The sequence below is a fragment of the Augochlora pura genome, chromosome 3 (genome assembly GCF_028453695.1).
Source record: "Augochlora pura isolate Apur16 chromosome 3, APUR_v2.2.1, whole genome shotgun sequence".
In the NCBI taxonomy this organism is placed as follows: Eukaryota; Metazoa; Arthropoda; class Insecta; order Hymenoptera; family Halictidae; genus Augochlora; species Augochlora pura.
In genome coordinates, this window is record NC_135774.1 from 14,444,527 (window position 1) to 14,464,599 (window position 20,073).

The following is a 20,073-nucleotide window of genomic DNA, read 5'->3' on the forward strand; positions in this document are numbered from 1 at the left end:
GTCCCCAGTTATCTCGGCTGGCGGGGTTGCAACCCGGAAGGGTGATCCTCTCCGGCCTGGATTCGGCCGCGTCATCGAGCAATCTATTCGCGGTGCGTCGAATCACGTCGATTCTAGGATACCGAAAGTTCCTATGGTCTTCGGATATCCCAAGAATAGCAGCTGGATTTGTTTCCGGCGCGCTTCCGCGCGTCAGAAGCCGCGGCTGGTTCGTTCGGTGGTTCCGCCTACGTAAACCGCGGCTCGAAATTCCCGTCGCGGCTCGTCTATACCGGGAACTACGGCTACGTCACCGAAGAAACGAACGGGATAGAGACGCAATCCGTGGTGCAATTTGCATAGCGGAGTGTGTCTATCCGATCGATTTTTCGAACGGCTTTCTCTCTCTCCGGCGTGCCCGGCAGCCACCCCTCCCCGCCCCGTCTCCTCCCCACCCCCGGGGAAAGAATACATAACGACGCGGAGCGCCGGGAAGTGCGCGCGAGTATATTCTCTCGGCGGTGGTTTCATTCAAACCTGACGCACGAACGGCCGGTTTCGCGCGCAAACTCCGGCGTCCCGACGCCCCGACCAGCCCCCCTCCCCTCCCGAACTATGCCGGCATTAACTCTGACGTCACCGCGACGCCCCCGTCCGTCATCGACCGACCGACGGCATGACGACGTCACACGTACCGCCAAGGACGACGCTATTTCGGGCGTTATGCATTGCCGTCCTCGCCGCCGCCGTCTTCGCCACCTCCTTTCGACGTGGCCGTCGACGACGTCGTGCCCAGGACCGTCGATATCGCCCGACGATTCTCGGTCTCGCTCAGTCAACCGACGGAGATTCCGCGGGCCGCGTCACCGTCTCCGAAACGACGCGCGTTCGCCAGCCGCCACGCGGTCCATCGGTCGCCCTCGTGGATCCAGTGGCATCCGTCGTGCGGTCCCCGACGGCCTCGCGATGACGCAGTGAGAGGCCGGCTTCGACGTCGACGTCGCCGTTCGAGCGCGAGAAGTGGCCACGAAGTTCCGCGATTATCCCCGAAACGTGGAGCCCGAGGTTTTCCCGCCCCGACGAGGACGCGCGACACGAGTCCTCGCCGATCCAGGATGCCCCGTCCATGTGAAATGAGGTAACTCGCGCGCGCGCGAGAGAGAGAGAGAGAGAAAGCTCGAGAGTATCGATCCGCCCTGTATCGCCTCGTTTTTCTTATCGATTCCGCAACAACCTTACACGACACGGGCTTGCCTGCGCCGTGTCTTCGTTTGGCGAACCACCTCCGCGGCAAGGAAACTGCAAAAAAGCATCGCGCGCTTATCGATTGTTTGGGGACCGTCGAACGCTACCGTTCCTCCGGACGATTAGCTTAACGAGACTCCGCCTTTACCCCTGTTACCCGTGGATGTTCCGGACGGTATCGTCGGACGAGAGATACTCCCCGAATCGTTGCGAACTGAAGCGGCCGATCTCCTGCAGCGGAAACTACCCCCGGTTCTTAAAGTTAAGCTGTTAACAAGTTGAACGAGCGGAACGCTCGTAAAGGGTTGTCAAAGTTGCTCCCTGCGGTAGCCTCTTGTTAGCAACTACATCGCCGCGTTGGCGCGACTAGTTCAACTTCGGTTCTCGTGTTAAATAAAAGATTACACGGCTCGAAACTGTCGCGAAGATCGTCGAGTTTATCGAAGCTGTTCGAACCTTCAACATCGAATCCCTGGAACAATGCATACGAGATTTTGGGGGATCATTCGAAAAAGCACGGAACGTCGCGGTCATTCACGAGTGGCGCATTCCGGCCCGACCTTGGAAAGCGTTCTCGTCACGTGGCGCCCGTGATTTTCGCAGTGACGGCCGCGCGGACGTAATCGTTTCCCGGAAACCTCGTCGAAATGACGAAAATGCGGGAGAGCGACGGAACGAGAACGGAGGGAGAGCCGATTCTTGGGATTTAGAGAGAGAGAGAGATAGAAGCGGGCAGGCTCGAATCGCCACGCGAGATCCTGCTCGCTGCTCGCGTAACCGTCGGCGTGGCGGTGGTTAAATTTAACGGCGAAGCTCAGGATTAGCGCGTCGCGACTGGTTTCCGCGTGACGTTGCCGCGAGCGGAGAGCGGCTCGGGACGGGAAGAGGGATGTCGTAACCGGTGCCAAAGCTGACTTGTGACGACGCATCGCGCGCGTGCTTTTGACGCGAGCTTTTTGCGGCGTCGCGAAACGTAAATACCGCGCGCGGTGCGCCAGTGTTTGGTGAATGACCGACCGGCAGAAAAGATCCTCTTCGACCTGTGCCCCTCGCCCGATGGAATTTCGAAGGGTTTATTAACCCCTCGATCGTCTTCCGACCAATCGAAACCTCGCGGAGCCATCATCCTAGATCTTTTCATTCTTGTCCGCATTCTCACCCCGATAAGAGGTGATGCGAGGAGCATTTTTGGCCGGCAATCTTTCAGCCCACAAACGATCGCGGGTCTGCTAAAAATAGCGGCGCTAATTTCGGCAGCGGAGTCCGTCGATCAGGATCCGTTGATCCGCCGATATTCATCGTATCCGATGGATCGTGGATTCCGTGAACCGGCGGAGAATGTATTCAGGAAAATTCATTAAGCGGCGGTGACGAATGAATGGAAGAAGATCAATTTTCCAGGAATGCGCGTCCCAGCCGTTGATCGATCGAAGGCTAAGCTTTTCACCGCGCATTTTACCGTCGTAAATATAACGGTACCTTTAGCCGTATGAAAGTGATTCCGCGTGATGTCATCGGGCTGAAATGCGGGAGCCATCGTGGAAGACGGAGAGGAGGTTGTCGCCGCGAGACTGGTCTCTTGCTGCTGCATCTCGCGAGCACTTTTCTAGAAACCGTTCAGGTATGACGCGATAGCCGACGGAGGCACTGAAGGTGCTTCAAACGATCCGGGGAACATTAAAAATCTTCAAAGGGACTTCGTTGTCTCTGCAGGCGTAAGAGCGCGTGTTCGGTCTATAGCTCGCCGCCGGACGTCCTCGTCCGACCAGGGCCAGGGACGTTCCCCCGAGGCTCGGATTCTCCGACAGAAGCGTCGCGACCCAATTAGAGGGTTCACCGTCGCGATGATAACTGGAATGCAACGGTCGCGGCGGCGGTGGCTCCGATTCGATCAGAGGAGTGGAAAAGGAATAGGCTGAATCCGAGACCTACGTCCGAGGCGCATAACACGCGACACGTCATTTAATTTTCATGCAAGAAAGCTGTCGTCCTCTTGCCGTGACCTCGCCGCGGAATGCTCGGGACAGTTATTTGAAAAGTTGTCGATTAGACAGCGCCGATACCACTAATAAATTTCCATGCTGTTCCATCTCGCCACCGGTCGACCGGTGATTTATGGCTGTCGTCGATCCGACGCGCCGTGTACGCTCCTAGCCGGGCTGCATCGCCGGCTGAAAGTCAACTCATTAGCGTCCCCGCCGATGCATAATAATCGTGTCGCTAATCTTATTCAAACACGTGACGGGGCAATGGAATCGAGGAGCGGGATGTTACGGAGAGGTAACGGGGCGAGAGAGCCAGTTCCGCGGAAGGAGTCAAGGACAACGTTCCCAGATACCGATCGCGATCATTTTCCGGCGACACAGCGCTCGCGCCGCGCGATCTTCGCCCGTCTATGACACGGCCGCTGATCTCTTCCCGATGCCGCGAAGAACAGGGCTCCGTGAAACCGTGCGACGGTTGCGTCAGCCAGCTGGAAATCCTCTTCCGACCGCGGTCAACCGAGGCGAGGACGATTTCCAGAATTTTTAGAATTTCCACGAATTTTCACGAATTTTCACGAATTTTAACAGCTGTGTCCGATTCCTATCGAATTCCCCTGGGATTCGCGGTGCGAGGCTCGGATTTTCGCGAGATACGGATCGCGGCGGAATTACGGGTTCGCGAAAGGCTAAGGTCGAAGCTGATGAAGTCAGCCTTGGACTATGGAGGCGACGGTTCCGCGGCGGAACCCGGAAGCCGAAATTTCGCGGAAGCCCGAGGTAAACCCCGGGCTCTGTTATGTCTCGCACGTCGATCACCGCGGATCAACACCGAGGATTACTCCGGCGGAGAGCCGGGCGTCTGATCGCACTCGAAATATCTTCAGACGATCGCCGAAGACGCCTTTGAGGAGTGACGCGGCTTGTCAGAGCCACGGTCGGCCGTGGTCCGCGGGCCGGCTCTTTGAAGTCGCGAGAAAAAGAAGCCGGGAAACGCGGGGGCGCGCCGGCCGCTTCCGCCCCTGCACGGCCCGCAAGGGCTTGGGGGATGCTCGATCGATGAACGGAACTGCGGTACAACAGTGACGTCATCGACGACGTCGCAGTATGACGTCACGGGACGGTGGGAGGGCGTCGGGCGGGTCGGTCGGTCGGTCGGTTAGCTGCGGAGGGGAGGCCGGGGTGGAAACGGGTGGAAAGCAGCTGTGCAAGGGGGCGGAAAGGGGGTCGGGCCGTCCGAGAATGTGTTGACGACCCACACAGGGGCTGGCGGCGCGATCGCACGTGTACGTGTGCACCTGAGTCTGTTTAACGGGGGCGAGCAAGGCCGCCGGTTAAAGGGGATAGACCGATGCGTTATCGAGCGTCGAATTTTAACAGGTGGAAACTCAAGGGATGATATCGTTCCAAACGCCTCGCGTTTACCTTGCGTTTTACAATCCTTCGAGGATGCTCGTCAAGAATATTTAGACTCCTTTTGCTGAGATTTCTTCGATTTTGGTCCGTGATGCTGGGTAGAAGGGTGAATGGAGACTCTCGGGGATACGGGACGAAAGTAGGTGAAAGACGATGACTCTCTTAAAGGTGTCCTCGTTTCATGTACAGGGTGATTTATAAATATTGTTGCAAGAGGTTCTCTTATCCCTCCGCAGCGATTGGAAATCATCTTCTTCTACGATAAAGCGATGTACGTTATCATTTCACGATGACTAAATTCTGTACAGATTGGTTTACCGACCAATAAGACGTCTAATCGATGTACCTCGAACACAGTCGAAGAATATTCACAGTTTCTAGTTTTGTCTCTGATCGGATGTAGCCTAAGCAATTCTATTTTCACTGTCTATCATTAAAGATAAAATTCGCATAATCTTCCCATTTCTAGATCCTGATAAAAGGCTCATCAGGTATTTGTAAAAGGGTATTACGTATTTAACATCAGAACTATCGAACCAATCCAAACGGCTGCGTCCTAATTGTTTCATTTACAATCCCCGATGTTACAGGAATATATTATATATGTACAGGAATAATTTTTATCAGAAGTTCTTTTACCAACTTCTGCACTGCAGCAAGAAACCTGCTAGAACAGTTCTACTTTTACCTCTACTAGTATCCTCCACTTCTAAAACCTCTCGTGGACACCGCGGCTCATCTTTCACGCCGACTCTTTCGCAGTAAACGGACACGGTCGCCTCTCGATCATGGTGAACAGCGCGTTGCGGGGGTGGTTCCAGCGACCAGGAATGCTCGATCCGAACGGTGTGTCCGGACGGGAAGGGCCTGGTCGCGATTGTTTCACAATGGATCGAGCCGGAGCTCGGTCGCCGGTGTCGATGCGGCGTTATCAGATGTGTTGTCGTTCTGTGTTTTTCCCGCTCGTGATCCGACGCCGAGCGTGTGTGTGCGCGCGCGCGCGCCCGGGCTTGATTTGCCCGAGCGACTCCGATCAGATAAATTTCGTGGAATCGTGCTACGTGTCCCAATTTACCCGTGGCGCGCATTTTCTGCTTTTCTACGGTTTCGCCAGCGGCGGCGGCGGCGCGCGCGCGTATCTGCCTCGTGAATCTCCGCGCGCGCGGCACCCGCGCGTCGGCTTTTCGCGGGCTAAGGTTTGTCCGACAACGGTAAATTAGCGTTCCCCGGTCCCTGCGAGCGGAAAAGGTCGTAGGGACAGGGTGCCCGACCGACGACGTACGTTTATTTACCGCGGCAATTACGAGCGCCGTTTAAATAATTTATTTCTCGCCACGGCGTTCGAGCACCGGCGTCCCGGACACCCTTCTTTCGCTCCGCGAGATCGATTCGCCGTGAAACCGCCGCAATGTAGATCATTCCGGGTGGTGTCAAAAGCTCTGGACGCTCGCATGTGTCTCCCCCGGGGGCGGCGACTTTCGTATCGATACAGAAATCTCCGGCTACACGTGTCGGCTGCTTGTTCTATCGCTTTCAGCGGGATTTATGGTTGCAGGCTTTGTTTAGCTGATTGTACGGCATTAGCTCCGTAATTATAGCCCCGGGTGCTCCATGACTCCGAGCTAGCGCCGATAGAAAATTTTCTGAACACCGTTCGCGGTGTTTAGAGGCCCTAAACGTTTCAAGGATCTGCGATCAATGGTACTATAACCAACTATTAGCTGCGCGGTGTAATAAACTTTCGGTGTCTAGCGAAGCCTGCCTCGAACTTCTGGGCTCTAGAGCGGCGACATAGAGGCAACCGTGTCAGAATAAAAATGAATAAACGAAGAACAAAGCTGTGAACGGTTTAGCATTACTTTCAGCTTATTACAAATGTTCAAAAAGAAAAGACTTGATTAACACGGGTGATTTCTATTTCGCATAAAACCAAGGTAAAGTTAGGAATATTTTATAGTCAGAAAGATAAGAAAATAACGCTATTAATTTAAAAATAAATGAACTGAGAGACCAGCGTTGAAATAGTAACAGTTCTAGCAGCCAGTTATCGGTAGCCTACTAGCTGCTATATTATGAGATAATCGCCCATCTCGCGAGACATTCTTGTATTTTTGTTCCATCTGACGTCTTATGGGTGCCCGTACACCTTGGTATTTTATATACTCCGGTAAAGGTACTAGCCTCCATCGACGCATGTAATTTGCACCTTCGGCTTTCGCTCGGTCGCCGCATAAAAATGAATTACCGGCGGCGCGCAGCCGATCCACGTCGAAGAAGGATGATCGAAAGTAAGAATGCCTGTCGAGAGAAGTTGAATGCCATTTAGCGAGCGATGCGCGAGCGAAATTGCCCGCCGAAATTGAGGGGGAACGGACAAATGGTAGACGGCGACGCGGCCTGCAATTTTCCCCGGCACTCGCCGCGGCGTAACGCAACAATTTGCAAACATTAACGTTAACGACGATTATTCCCCGGAGGTGGCAGCCGGGTTACTCTCGCGACAGGTTGCACCGGACACCCGTGGCGGACTTCTCCTCCCGTCTTCGTCTCGGCGCGATGAAAATCCGCCTCGGCGAGCGAGGGAGAGGCACGAATTGGCTTTACGAGCTCGACGGCCTTGAGGCCTCGAGGCTCAACGAGGTCTCGATCCGTCCTGAGTCGGTCACAGTCGTTCGGTATGCGGACCTCGATCTAAGCGACTAAATCACCCGTTCGTTTGCTCGTTGCGCGGATACGTTGTCCGTGTACCAACGAAATCCTCTTCTGGGTCCTTCGCGTTTCGCGGTTCCCTGGACCGCTTTCGCGCGGCTACGACGTTACCGATTCCCTCGAGACACCGAGCTGTCGTTAATCCGGGAACTTATGGCCGTCGGAACTATTCGATCTCTCTCGAAATCAAGAATTGACGTAGTCCCGAACCGGTTGGGAAATATTTTATTCGCACGATAAGAGATAAGGTCTGGCGCAGTTACAGTGAACTCTATTTCGAAGAACTCAAAATTGAAAAAATAATAAGTACAAAATAGTAAATTCCTTTTTATTAACACTAGATTGCCTAAGCAAGTCATTTTGACTGCTTTTCAATTTCAATTAGAAAAATAATTATGTAAATAATGACACAGCTTCTTATAATTTTGTGACTTTTTCTACAACATATAAATGCGTTTATTAATCATTGTTGTTGCCTCCCCCTCCCCCCTCCTTCATTTCCGGTATATATATGTGTGTTATACCTATATTGCCGAAAAGCAGTCATTTCCCCGTCTTCAAGTTCCCGTCTTTCTAGTGTTAATAATGAATAATGGACGACTGTCAGAACGAAAAATAAAGAATCATAGTTTGTTCCCAGCGAAAAGAGCACATTTTCGCAGACCAATTTAACCGGAGCACGCAGATCATAATTTCTCTGCGACCGCTACGCCGTCATTTTGCAACCGAGGATTGTGCTCGAACGAAGACGGAGACTCGCGGAGGTTCGGTTCGAGTTTCAGCGAGCGAGTGAATGAAGCCGGGGAGATTTGTTTTAAATGGGAATCTCGTTAGCGCGGCGACGTCTCGCGACAGAAATTATTCACGGCTAAAACTGCACAATTAATCTCGCATCCGACTCGCCGCGCCGCGAATGACATCCCCGGTAAAATTAATATTAATCAATCCGACGCGCAACATCTGGCTTATTTGTGCTCATCAGTCGGCGATCGTCTTGCTAAAAGCAGTTTTTACGGGCCTTGGAATCGCGGGGGCACTTCCCGGGTAATCCCGATCCACAGATTATCGTGTTTTCATCGATGATTTATGTGAACGGGCTCCGGCCGGCCGGCCGATCCCATCGGACGGCCGCGTTTACCTCGAATTATGGTCACGCGGATGCGCCGTCTCGCGACGACGTTATCGAGCTGTCGAAGCGAGGGCGAGGCGATTAACAATCGCACTGGAACTTATGGCTTCGGTGATTAACGATGCTGTCGGGACAATTAGGCTGGCCGATCTTCGTCGATATCGGAAATCGTTTTAAAAAAAAATAGCGACGCCCATCGCTCCCGATGCTTGCTTTTTCGGAAAAACGAACTCTGTTCCGTGCCGCGCGCGCGGCCTTGAGTTTTCGCTCGTCGGCACTCGAACAACCGTAGACGCTTTCGAGGCGAGGACTAATTAGTTTACGGCAGTTTAGTGGGCTCGTAAAGGCCGGCCATAATGACCGGAACGTGTAAGCATAATTAATTTGCGTCGTCGATATCAAAAACAAGTGAACCACGCTCACTCGCTGGCCGAATCTGCCGCGTGCGCGCGCGGGGCCAAACACGTTAATTGAAACTCGTGCGCGGACCCAGGCGATAGAGACGTGGACCTAATCGACTCATCGCGAAAACATTCATTTGCATTCCCCGAGTTTCGCAACCGAAGCTGAGCTAATAATGCACCTGGATCCTGCTTCCATCCCGCTTGACCGTAGAGGCACGTCGATTCAACACGCTGCATCTTCCTAATCGGATGCTAAAAAGCGTAACGAACGAGTCCATTAAGTCTTCTGAAACATGCATCACACGCTCCGCTCTTAAATAACAAAGTACCCAGACGTCGGCGGACATTTTTATTTACTTATTTATTCATTGGACGGGCTGCTGAGCTCTCTCGTGCGATATCAATTGATGAGAAAATAGCGATCGAAGTAGTCGAAGTAAATTGTGTCCAGAGATGCTTAGATGTTGCTAGATGTTTGCAACTAGTATGCGAAACTGTGTCACAGATTTAACACTTCAGTAAATTAATACAGGTCCTCGCATATTAACTATAGTAATATAGACTATTTAAAACTTTGAATTGTCATAGGTAGCTGTTAGTGACAGGTCAAATAATCGTAATAGATGAAACTAAAGCAGAGCGTTCTAACTCGTTCGTCTGATATTCATCAGCCAAGGATCTCGAACTCATCTCTTAAAAACAATTATTAACGAATCGACACATCAGCTCTCACACGCATTTTTCATCGCCTCGAAACCACAGTGTCCGGAAGAGAAAATCGTTTAGCGAATCAGATCTCTGAAAGATTCGCGTTCTGGCTCGACCCGGGCATAGCTTCTGTCAATCATGGCGCTACTACTGCCACAGGCTCGATTCTCAAACGCTGGTGACGATCATCTACGAAATTTCTTCTCCCCAGACCGAACGTTTCTCCTCGGAGCACAGACTCGGCAGATACCGGCGACAAAATCAAAAGTGTTCTTCATTATCTCAGCTTTCATCGACGCCACGTGAATCTTGCTCTTTGGAACCAGGCTGCGCTCGGAAGCCATCCGGCAGAATGATTCCCTTCGAGTACTCGTTCCAAGGTAACGTTAAACGCACTAGGGTAGAGCCGCCAATTACTGCGCCCTTTCGGCAGGGAGTTTTCGCTATGAAAAATAATTCCAGCAATTTAATTGAAATCTTAAGAATTAATTGGTAGATTTCGAAGCTTCTTTTATGGATTTTTGTGTCTCAGAAAATCTCAATTCTTCTTCGAATATTAGGAGAAAGGTTTTGTGCGCCTGTCATTAATGATTACTATAGCCTGGGTAATTTTGCATAAAGTAACTTTAATTTCTGGAAAAGATACGCAATGTCGTAATGAGCCTTTTAAGAGAGGACAGCAGAGACGATCCTGTTAATGAAATACCATATTCGTCTCGATGTTTCGCAGATGAATTAGAAGTTATTGCGATTTACAATTTCCCGGTTACTTTCATATGCTATAAACACATCAGCTTCTAATCGACTGTCCGCGATGTCACGACTCCATCGCAGACTCCTTTCTAAGCGGCACGATAGCCAAAGATTTATTGATCTGTCCGCATCTTCCGTAACAGAACGAATTCTAAAGGCCATTGACAGTTGGAAATTTACACCTCGGCCTTAACGGGCTCTCTGTCACCTGCGTGCGCGAATGCGCTGCCGTGTTTAGCGTGGCTCGTACCGTTCTTCCGAAAGTACTTTCGACGACGCACACCCCTCTTTTGTTCGACGATCTAAGGAAAATTATACTGTACTTTCAGACTGCCGTTTTATTGCCTACGTGGAACGTGGTTACGTTCGAACTTTTTCGATTGCTATCATCTTTTGAATAAAAAGGAAAGTTTGACAGATCCTCTATCTTATAGTTCAGATCACCAAGATAAAATGTCTATTTTCGTGCTTTGGATTATCAAAATAAAATGTTTGTTTCCCAGCTTTGGATTACCAAAATGAAGCATTTATTTCCATGTTTTAATTATTAAAATAAAATATCTATTTCCATGATTTAGCTTTGGCTTACGAAAGTAAATTGCCTCGTTTTATATATCACATTATTAAAATCAAATATTTGCCTCTCGTTTTAACCGCGGATTACAATTTTGTTCAAGCAGCGAAGTATCTGTTAAAACTGTTTTCCCTATAAATAATACCCAGTTTTGCATCTCGGAGTCACTGGAAAATAATAATAGCAGTTTCATCGGACTGCGCCGCAGTCTGAGGACGCAATTACCGGTGCCGATCTCGAACGCAGAACAATATCGCCGGCACACCGCCGATTTCCACGGCTCCGCCTGCTCGCGCGTACTCGCTGGAATCGAATCGGTATCGGGGAGATCGTATCCCGGGAGGTTTCGGGGTCACGGAACCTGCAGCTCGTTTCCGACCATGCCGTATGGGTGTCGCGTATTGCCCGCTCCGGCGCATACCAACCAGAGAGATCCTATCTGGCGCGTTGTCGCGGCGACACGCACGCACACACGTGCACGATCGCGCGCGCGCGCGCGCTATACCCGTGTTCTTTTTCCTTCTCGATCCTTTTTTCTCTGCGCACGCTAGCCCGCTCTATCCTTCGTAGCCCGGACGGTGCGCGCCGAGCCGCGGGATCGGCGGTCGCCGGAGAAATTTCAAGGAGAAATCGGAATCGATACGGGATCGGGGCCCCGAAAGCCAAGCAAGCGGCTCACCGATAACCGTTTTCCGTTGCCGATCTAGCCGTTCGTCGGTCCACGATCCTAAGAGGGCGCTGCTTGCTTTACGAGGGAAAGTGAAAAAGTCCGCCACAAATGGGGGACCCTCACCGTCTAATTTATGTCGCGTTCTGGGCGTCGAGCGTAGCCGATCGGGAGTTTAACGGTGTGGTCCGGTCGGGAACGGCGAACCGACACTGTCCGCCAGAAATTTATCCTCTCGTAAACGTTTATTCGATTATCCCGTGCATCGGCGCGGTCTTTATCGAGCCGCGTTCGTTTGTGCTCTCGCGGTTTCCGCGCACGATCGCAGCGGCAGGCCAGTCCGTCATCCTCGCGGATCCCGTGGCGACCGGGTAATTACCCGGCCGACAGGTGCGAACAGGCATCGGTGATTCGTGAAACGGAGGAACGTGGGAAAACGTCGCCCGTCGAACGAGACCGCGTCGATCGCGGATTAAAAAGAACCCCGCGCCCGGGGAATATTAAGTTGTCGAAGGGACCCCGGAGCAACAGGTTTCCCTGGGCGCGTTCGGTTTCTTCGTTAGCGTTAATGTCAGGCAGCGGCTGATTAATGGGGCTAATAACTCGCGCGGATCGCCGGTGAACGGCGCGGCGAAACGCCTCGCGAAATTGTTTGACAGGTGGCACACCGCGCCGCGGTACCCTTAATTCCCATTGATCCGGCTGATTAATGAGCCCTATAAATCATCCGGCGGCTTGTTCGCGCGCGCGCGCGCGCGCATCCCGCGTATTAAGAAATCGTCTCATCAGAGAGCGGTCTGCGCGCGTAATCCCGTTAAATATTATATTTGCCCGCCGGACGATCCGTGACGGCCATTGACAGCCACGATCCAGGCAACGGCCAATTGATCGATCGCCGAACGATCTACCGGTGGCTGCCATCGCGCGGCGAGCGAAAGCGGCCCGCGATGGGTGCCAAAGACTTTCGTTAATGCCTCCAGAACTTAATTGAGATTCATCGGCTGTCCGCCGACGAAAGCTTCGACCCTTTGATCGCGATCTTTTACACTGTCCGCACTTCCAATGCCTCGTGCCAGTCTCGTTTTCTTTTTCCATCTTCGCGTCTTCATTTCCTATGCAACGCATCTGCGAAATGTAAAGGTATCTTCTCTTTAAATGGTTGATATTATGAAATATCTTTCGCAATAAATTCTTGAATTCGAACGCACGTCGCAGCAAAAATAGCGACGGAGGCACAAATTAATTCGGCCTTCTGCTTTTTCTAAAGGAATTAACGTCACTTTTGGTGCACGGTTTGCCGCGAGTAAATATATTATTGCGATCTATATTTACGAGAATTTTTTTCTGCATAAAAGATGAATTCTTCATTTTTACGATATTCCGAAAAAGAATATTGGATTTGGCGTTTAATCAACTCGATTCGTTATAATTCCAATTCCTTTCGCTTCTCGTTCTGTTTCTATCAATATTTTATCAAGCTCGATAATTTTCTTTCAAATAACAATTCCAAAATATCCTGACCCAGTATATTAATCTGAAGTATTTAATGGATTGTGGACAAAATTATCGTAGCTTCCGAACTTTTTAACAAATCCCTAATTGTGGGACATAAAACAGACGTATTAAAAAAACTGCCAAGCTATTGAGGGTTAACTAACACGAAATAGAAAATATCTTCCCTTATAACAACGAGAAAAGTTATGTTTCGCGCGCATTTAATTTTCTTCGTTTTATTTTATCTTTACGAGCCGCTCCATATCTTCCCCACTTCCGTGCGTTAACACTTTCGTCGTCGCATCCCACTTCGCATCTCCCGAAACGAATCTTCTAATTCGCCGAGCGTCGCTGGAAATATTCGCCCGATTAGCGGAACGTTATTGAATATTGCAAGACCGAGCTCTGGTCTAACGATCGCGCGGCACGCGTTTTGCCTAAGGCCGGCGCCGAAACCCAGGCGTGTTTAATGCCGAATGGCCGAGCCCCGCGATAAACGTATCCAGTAGCTAGCGCGCGTTAATTGGAGGACGGGGCGAAGCGCGTTTCGGATACTGTCGCCCCGCGATCCGTCCGGCGCAACATTTTTACCTTCGAAAGGAGCCGGCCGACCCGGCCGATCGATTTTTCCCGGCAATCCGCAAGGACGATCACTGAAGACGATTACCGAATACTTGTATCACCCGGTTGCAACGCTCGTCCTTCACCTTCAACCGTTTCACTATACTCGCGTATCTCGCCGCGACCCACCACCAGCTTCACCATCGATTTTCGTCGCTGGCTCTCGTACAACCTTCTCCAAGGGCATTCGAACCATCCACTCCTGCAGTCTCGCCTTTTTTTTTCTTCCAACTCCTCGAATTCCGCCGGAATGTTTCCTCGACGACGACGACGACGACGACGACGACCAGACCATGCCGGGGCATCACGTTTCCGATCGCCGCGTCATTTATTTTCGCGCGTTTACATAATTAATTATTACATCGCGTCGCCGCGCACGATTCGCACGAGGATCGTATCCCTCGCGCGTGATCGACGCGACTTCTCTCGCCCGCGAGAGAATCGTTTTTCGGTTTTAACGCATAACGAGCAGACAAGTTTCCGCGGTCTGCTACAGGAAACCACGTTGCCGGCACCGGCGAACCAAGTTTACGGAAATCCGACGCCGTTTCTGAATATTCATGTCGCTTGTAATAAAATTATTCCCGTGGTTTTTTTCCTTCGCTGCGCGACGGTTCAACTGTTGTTTTTTAATTATTTTTTTTTCTTTCGGTACTGTATAGGGAAAGCAAAAATATTTTGTAAGAAGCGACGTCGATTGCAAGCGATTTCTTTTCTTCCGCAAATGAAATATCTCTCTCCCGTTTTTACCAAATAGATTCCCATCCTTATCCGGCGGATCGTGAGCCGAAGAAAAAAAAAAACGGTCGATCTTTTATTCATTATTCGAAACTCCTTTATCCCGGGTCATAAATTAGCCGGCTACGCGCCTCCACCTTCGCCTCTCGAAACACACCGAAACTCGCGCGGTACGTTCCACAAGCCACGCACGAGCCTAACTCCCGCCAATTACACGGATCGCGACCGGTTTTGATCCCGCTTATTGCACTCCATTGACTGCTCCCGGCCGTGTCTCGTTATCGCTTATCGGCCGCCCTTTACCGATTTCCATCGCTCCGGATCATCGCCGGCGTTTCCCGGCGAATCCATTCCGCCTTATCATTCGCTCTATTAGGCGGTCCTCCGGAATTAAAATTCCCCGCATGGGAATCACATGGAATGATACTTCTTTCTTCCAAGGTTGCTCCGTTCGCATGCCAATTCAACGAAACTCCGCTGTTATACAGGGTGCGCGAGATCGTACTTTATTCGAGCAAAGTTGCTTTATGGCTGCTTTGTTATCGTAGTTACATTTTTATTGAGACTTTTATCGAAATTTTTATAGCCTGTGTTGCTTAAGAATTTACTTACCTATTTTATTTATTTTATTTATTTTATTCATCGCGAAAGGTATTTAATATTTAAAAAATTATATAGTAATGCCTCAACAATAGATAGCAAATTATTGCCAGGCATAACAAGCCGTGATAAGCCGATTTATATGCCACCGATTAGTATAAAGTATTAATTCGAATTTTATTCTCTACTGTCTCCCTGTACGAAATTCATTGGGCAAACATGCTTTTCCCAAAGAATTTATCTGATTCAGACTCTTACGATATATTTCCCACCTTCATTTCGTTATAGATATATTTGCTTCAGTATTTCCTCTCGAAGGATGAAATTAATTCCCGAATAACCCAGTATAGTATCTTCCTCTACAAAGTTTCTCGTTGCATTCTGTGTTTGGAAATCCTTGACCAGATAATCTATGTGGCTGATATTTGGCTCTCCTTCTACACCGTTTTCCCATTGCGTTTCTGTTCGGAAATGCTTGCCCAAAGAATCGATTTGCTTAATATTTGGCTCTCAATCGAACTAACGCGTCTTCCTCTGCAAACTTTCTCGCCTAAAAATCCTTGTTCAAACAATTAATCTTATTCGGATCACACACTCAGTTTCCAGGTCTTCTATCTTGTTGTCTTTATTGTACGAGAATTTAATTGTACGAGAATTTATTTCTGCGAGAATTTATTTGTACGAGAATTTATTTCTGCGAGAATTTTTGTCCAAAGAATAATTTCAGTTCAAAGGTTGCACCTCGAAAATTAATTATTAAACTGCGGCTCTTTATACAACATAATATCTATTTCTATTAATTGCAATCAATAGCTGAGTAAACATTGCTTTTAATAACTTAAATAAATTGCTGGCTTAGATAAATAAATAGCGGTTATTTTCTAGCCACTCAAACGTTTCCACACGCATAAAATCCGCAGCCTATCGATCGCTCCCGCGGAATAATTTTCCCTCTATCATTAGGGGGTACCGCGGCAACGCGAACCGGCCGTTCGCGGTCTTCGCTGTCAGGGGATCCGAGTTTTCAGGATCACAGAAGGCAAGAGAGAGAGAGAGAGAGAGAGAGAGAGAGAGAGAGAGAGAGAGAGAGAGCTCAAAGGACTCGTTTCGCTGAGCGCCGCGATTATCGTTTACGAGAGTCGGCGTTATTAAAAGCCGCGATAACGCGCCGGGGTAATAAGGATCGCGGGTCAGCGAGAGAGAACATTGCCGCGGCGCTGGATGGTGATTATGATATTAAACGGAGATGCGGGACGATAAGCGATATAATAAGCGGGCTGGCGGCGGCGCGAAAGGGGCGCGGAATATACCTACGAAATAATAGGTGTACACGCGCTGATGTATTAATTGGCTCCGGTGTAATATGCCGGTCACGCCCGTGCCGCGGCCACGTTTCTCTGCACGGGTGAAATTGGACGGAGCCGGCCGGGGTAGCGTAACCGGGATGAAAAGTTCCGAGTCTCTCACGGGTCTCGGCGCCGCGTGCGTTCCAGGCATTTCGTAATAAAATGGCGACCGTAATTTGCCGGGGCCGATGCTCGCCGCTCTCTATCGGCCCGCGTTCATCGCGTTACCATCGTGTCAGATGGGTTCGAACGCTTTCAGAGACTGTCTGCATTGTGCCGATCGATCCTTATCACGAACGACCGAGCCGCTCGAACCGCCGACAACTCTTTAATGTTACGATTAACGCGACAGGAGGCCGGCTTTCCGATCTCACAATTTATTCGCCGGGTCGTGCTAAGAGTTAGTAACGCTGGAACGGCGTAGCCTGGGTCCGGTTCGACCCCAGCGAGAAACATCTTCATTTGACTACCTAGCCTCGTACAATCTAGTCAGTGAAGTCTATGGAACATCTGATACTTCTCAGAGGAATACTTTTCAAAAACACGCCGAGAGAGATTGAAAAATAAATTTATAAATTATTCTGAACGTTTTCGATCATATTTTTGGCAAACGAGGTCATCGTTCGAGTGTCGAGGTAAAAGCGCCTGTTATGGCTTTCATTATCGTCGATTCTATTTTATGCTTCTTTAACAAGACTTAAAAATCATATCACGCTGAACAGGACATTTCCAATGAATAAATAGGGAACGTAAAACATCAAACACAGATGCCAACTGTCCATAAATCAGAACGGATCACAATTTAAATACCCGATACAGAAACACAGTATTTGCGTGAGCGACTTTTGAAAAATAATGTTAAAAAATATGAGCAGAACGAAGAACGTGGCACAACTACACGGTGTTGCATAATAGATACTTTCGCCTTCTTTTTAGTGGAAATCGACAGATAGGTACTTCTTTATCGTTAATATTTTCCAAGGAATTTGTATTTAAACAAGCAGCAGCTGTTTCCTTCCAAAGCTGTTGTAATTGTGCATCGATCCACAGGAAGTGCACAGTTGCACCGCGGTCGTAGGCGTTTGTTTACTCGCATTATCAGGGCAGAGGGAACAATATGATAGCGAGGCATGAATAATTAGGAAGCGGCGTGGCCGTTCGAAAATAGCCCGGGCAAGCCCGTTTCCGTCGACGTCTCGCGGGCAACCCTTTAAGTCCGGCGCCGTTTTCGGCGTCACCGTGACGATGCATTAAGAAACCGAAACATCGCCGGCTAACTATAGAACGTCGTCCCGTACCCGGGATGTATTTTAAATCCGCGATCTCGAAAACCGCCCGCGTCTTACGGCGAAACTTTTACCGGCGACTGTACGCCGTGTAGATGTGTGCGCCGCGTTGTCCACGCGGCCCGGGACGCGTTAAATGACAATCAACCGCGGAGCTTTGACTGAGTAATGGACCGTCGGCATGGGACAATGGATATTTTAGGAAGCCCCCCCCCCCCGCCGCCCCCCGGGTCAATTATTTCTCGCGTGCAAACAACCAACGATATTTATGGGCGAACCGTGTCGCGATGTTCGGGGGAGGAGATTCCTTGTGAACAGGGAAACGGATTGATCTTCCGCTGCTGAAGTTTGTAAGACAACACTTTGGAAATGTCTCTGTCGAAATATCGAGCCGGTATTCATAGTGCGCCCGAGGCTATTGATCACTGGTAGCGTTTCTATCGGAGCGAGGCTCTCGCAAATATCGAGTAGAAATTATTGGATCAGTCGGCTCGAAATTTTGCCTGCATCTATAGAAAGAGTTCTACTATGATTTCATTTACGATTATTGCTAGATTGTGGATTTTTATGAAAAATAAAAATTGTTTGATTACGAGATCCAAGAGCTATCTGTACTTTGTTCTTCGATCATTTTACCGAGTTAAAAATAATATAGCAGTATTTGAAATGAAGTAATTAAATGCTCTGCACGTCTTTACTGTTCTATATTTAATCGACTCCATTTTTGTACACAAATGCATAAAATCCGCAATCTAATAATCACGATAGATTATTCAGATTTTTCCTATCGCTTTCCAAAGCAAGCTCGATTCGATTTCGCGTAATAATTCCGTCCACGACCAAATCGCCCTGAAAAATTTGTACAACTCAACAAAAGTACAACAAAACCGTATAAAATATATCAAAACGATCGGCGAGGTCTACGGACTCCGGAAAAAATAGCAAAGCGGTCCACGTTGAACGCGGTGGAACGTGGCCGATCTACGATCCTCTTACCGATCGTCTTCGGATAGAGATCGATCGGATCGCGATGTCCCCGGGATCACACGCTCGCTAGACGGCTAAAACGTATCACGTAGCGAGCGGCGTGTACGTGTCGGCCACTTACTCGGCTTGTACGCGATCAACGTCCCTGCAATTACTCCCTCGTGGCGATTTAACGTATCATTAGCGCGAGTTACGTGAGCAAACACGCTCGAGAGGCTGCGAACGGCTCAGCCATCCCGTTACCTCGCCCGCGGACGAGGGTGAGCTTTTATTTTTAATATCGGCTAAACGGCCGGCCAAATTGCCGGGCAACTTTCTACGCCGGAGCCATTGTTCCGGCGATGCTCGGTAGAGCTCCGTTCTCAATGGGAGCGTTGCGACCACCGATCCGCGAGCTTCGGGAAACCTGCCTCGTTTAAACGCTTTCGTTTTCTTCCTGGATCGTATCATATATCAATTCCTCCACTTTTGAATTTTCCCTCCACTTGGAATTTTTCGTGGTTCGATCTCTCGAAGCTTTGTTCATTTAACAATCGAAATATTTGACAGGTTCGCGGCTCAGCTTGAATCGGTCGAATTTCTTATCGAAATCTGATAGTCGAAGCTTGTAGCATATTTTATTTGTTTAAATACAAATTTAAGAAAATGTGATAAATATAATACAGTGTTTGTATTTCCAATATTTTTATTTTATATATTTTATATTCTATGCCTGTTCCATTAAATTCTATTAAAATCCTATTTAATATGAATTAGAAGAGCGTCACCCATATTTAGGTGACGGAGTCCTCATGGTCACCCTGAGGTAACGCCGCAACAAACATACCAAGGGGTGATGTACTTTAATAATTTGTAAATGCATTCTCCTCTCTTGCCGAGACAATTAATTACAATTTCTAGAGATCACTACGCGACAGACGCTTCTTCTTCCTCTCCAGGTATCCTTTTAATAGGATTGTGGAGGTGTTGCGCACAGCTTTGAGAAGATTTAATTATTGTAATAACCAGTGCCTTCGTGCGAATGCTGCGAGAAAAGTCAGGTTACATAAAAAGTTTAATAAAGCTCGGCAGAAATTTAATACGCTTTATTCCACGAGACTGTCGCCGGCCAGTGAGCTTTTTAATTCCTTTTTTCGTTGGCCTGCGCTTGGAAGGAAATTCATTTCGGATACACAATAGATATTTGAAAAGAACGTGTCTTGGAGGTATTTTAATGTTTTATTGCTACTAGTATTACTTGGATAATGCAGTACTGACATGTCTTTAAATGTGGGGGGCAAAAGCTTAATCACTATATAAAATATTAAAGTATTTTTATTGATATAAATTCTTTTGATTTGTATCTATATTTAAATATATATTATTATATTTGAATATTTATAGTCACTATATTTTATTTAATTTCAATGCAGATTAGTACAATGTTTAGTGAAAA

At 49.0% G+C, this 20,073-nt stretch overlaps 1 protein-coding gene across 6 annotated transcripts in view; it reads left to right on the forward strand.

Annotated features, from left to right (window-relative positions):
- Hr38 (Hormone receptor-like in 38) overlaps window positions 1-20,073 on the forward strand; it is a 45,911-nt gene that overhangs the window by 11,847 nt on the left and 13,991 nt on the right. The window contains exon 1 of one of the 6 annotated variants that reach the window (XM_078197275.1): window positions 796-1,117. The exons of 4 other annotated variants lie outside the window; for them this stretch is intronic. Coding sequence is in view for 1 of the 2 variants with exons in the window: in XM_078197274.1 (XP_078053400.1) it covers window positions 9,925-9,952 (28 nt within the window). In the remaining variant the exon portion in view is untranslated. Of the gene's footprint in view, window positions 1-795; window positions 1,118-9,894; window positions 9,953-20,073 lie in introns of those variants that run through there. One more of the 6 variants, XM_078197274.1, reaches the window with a different exon arrangement.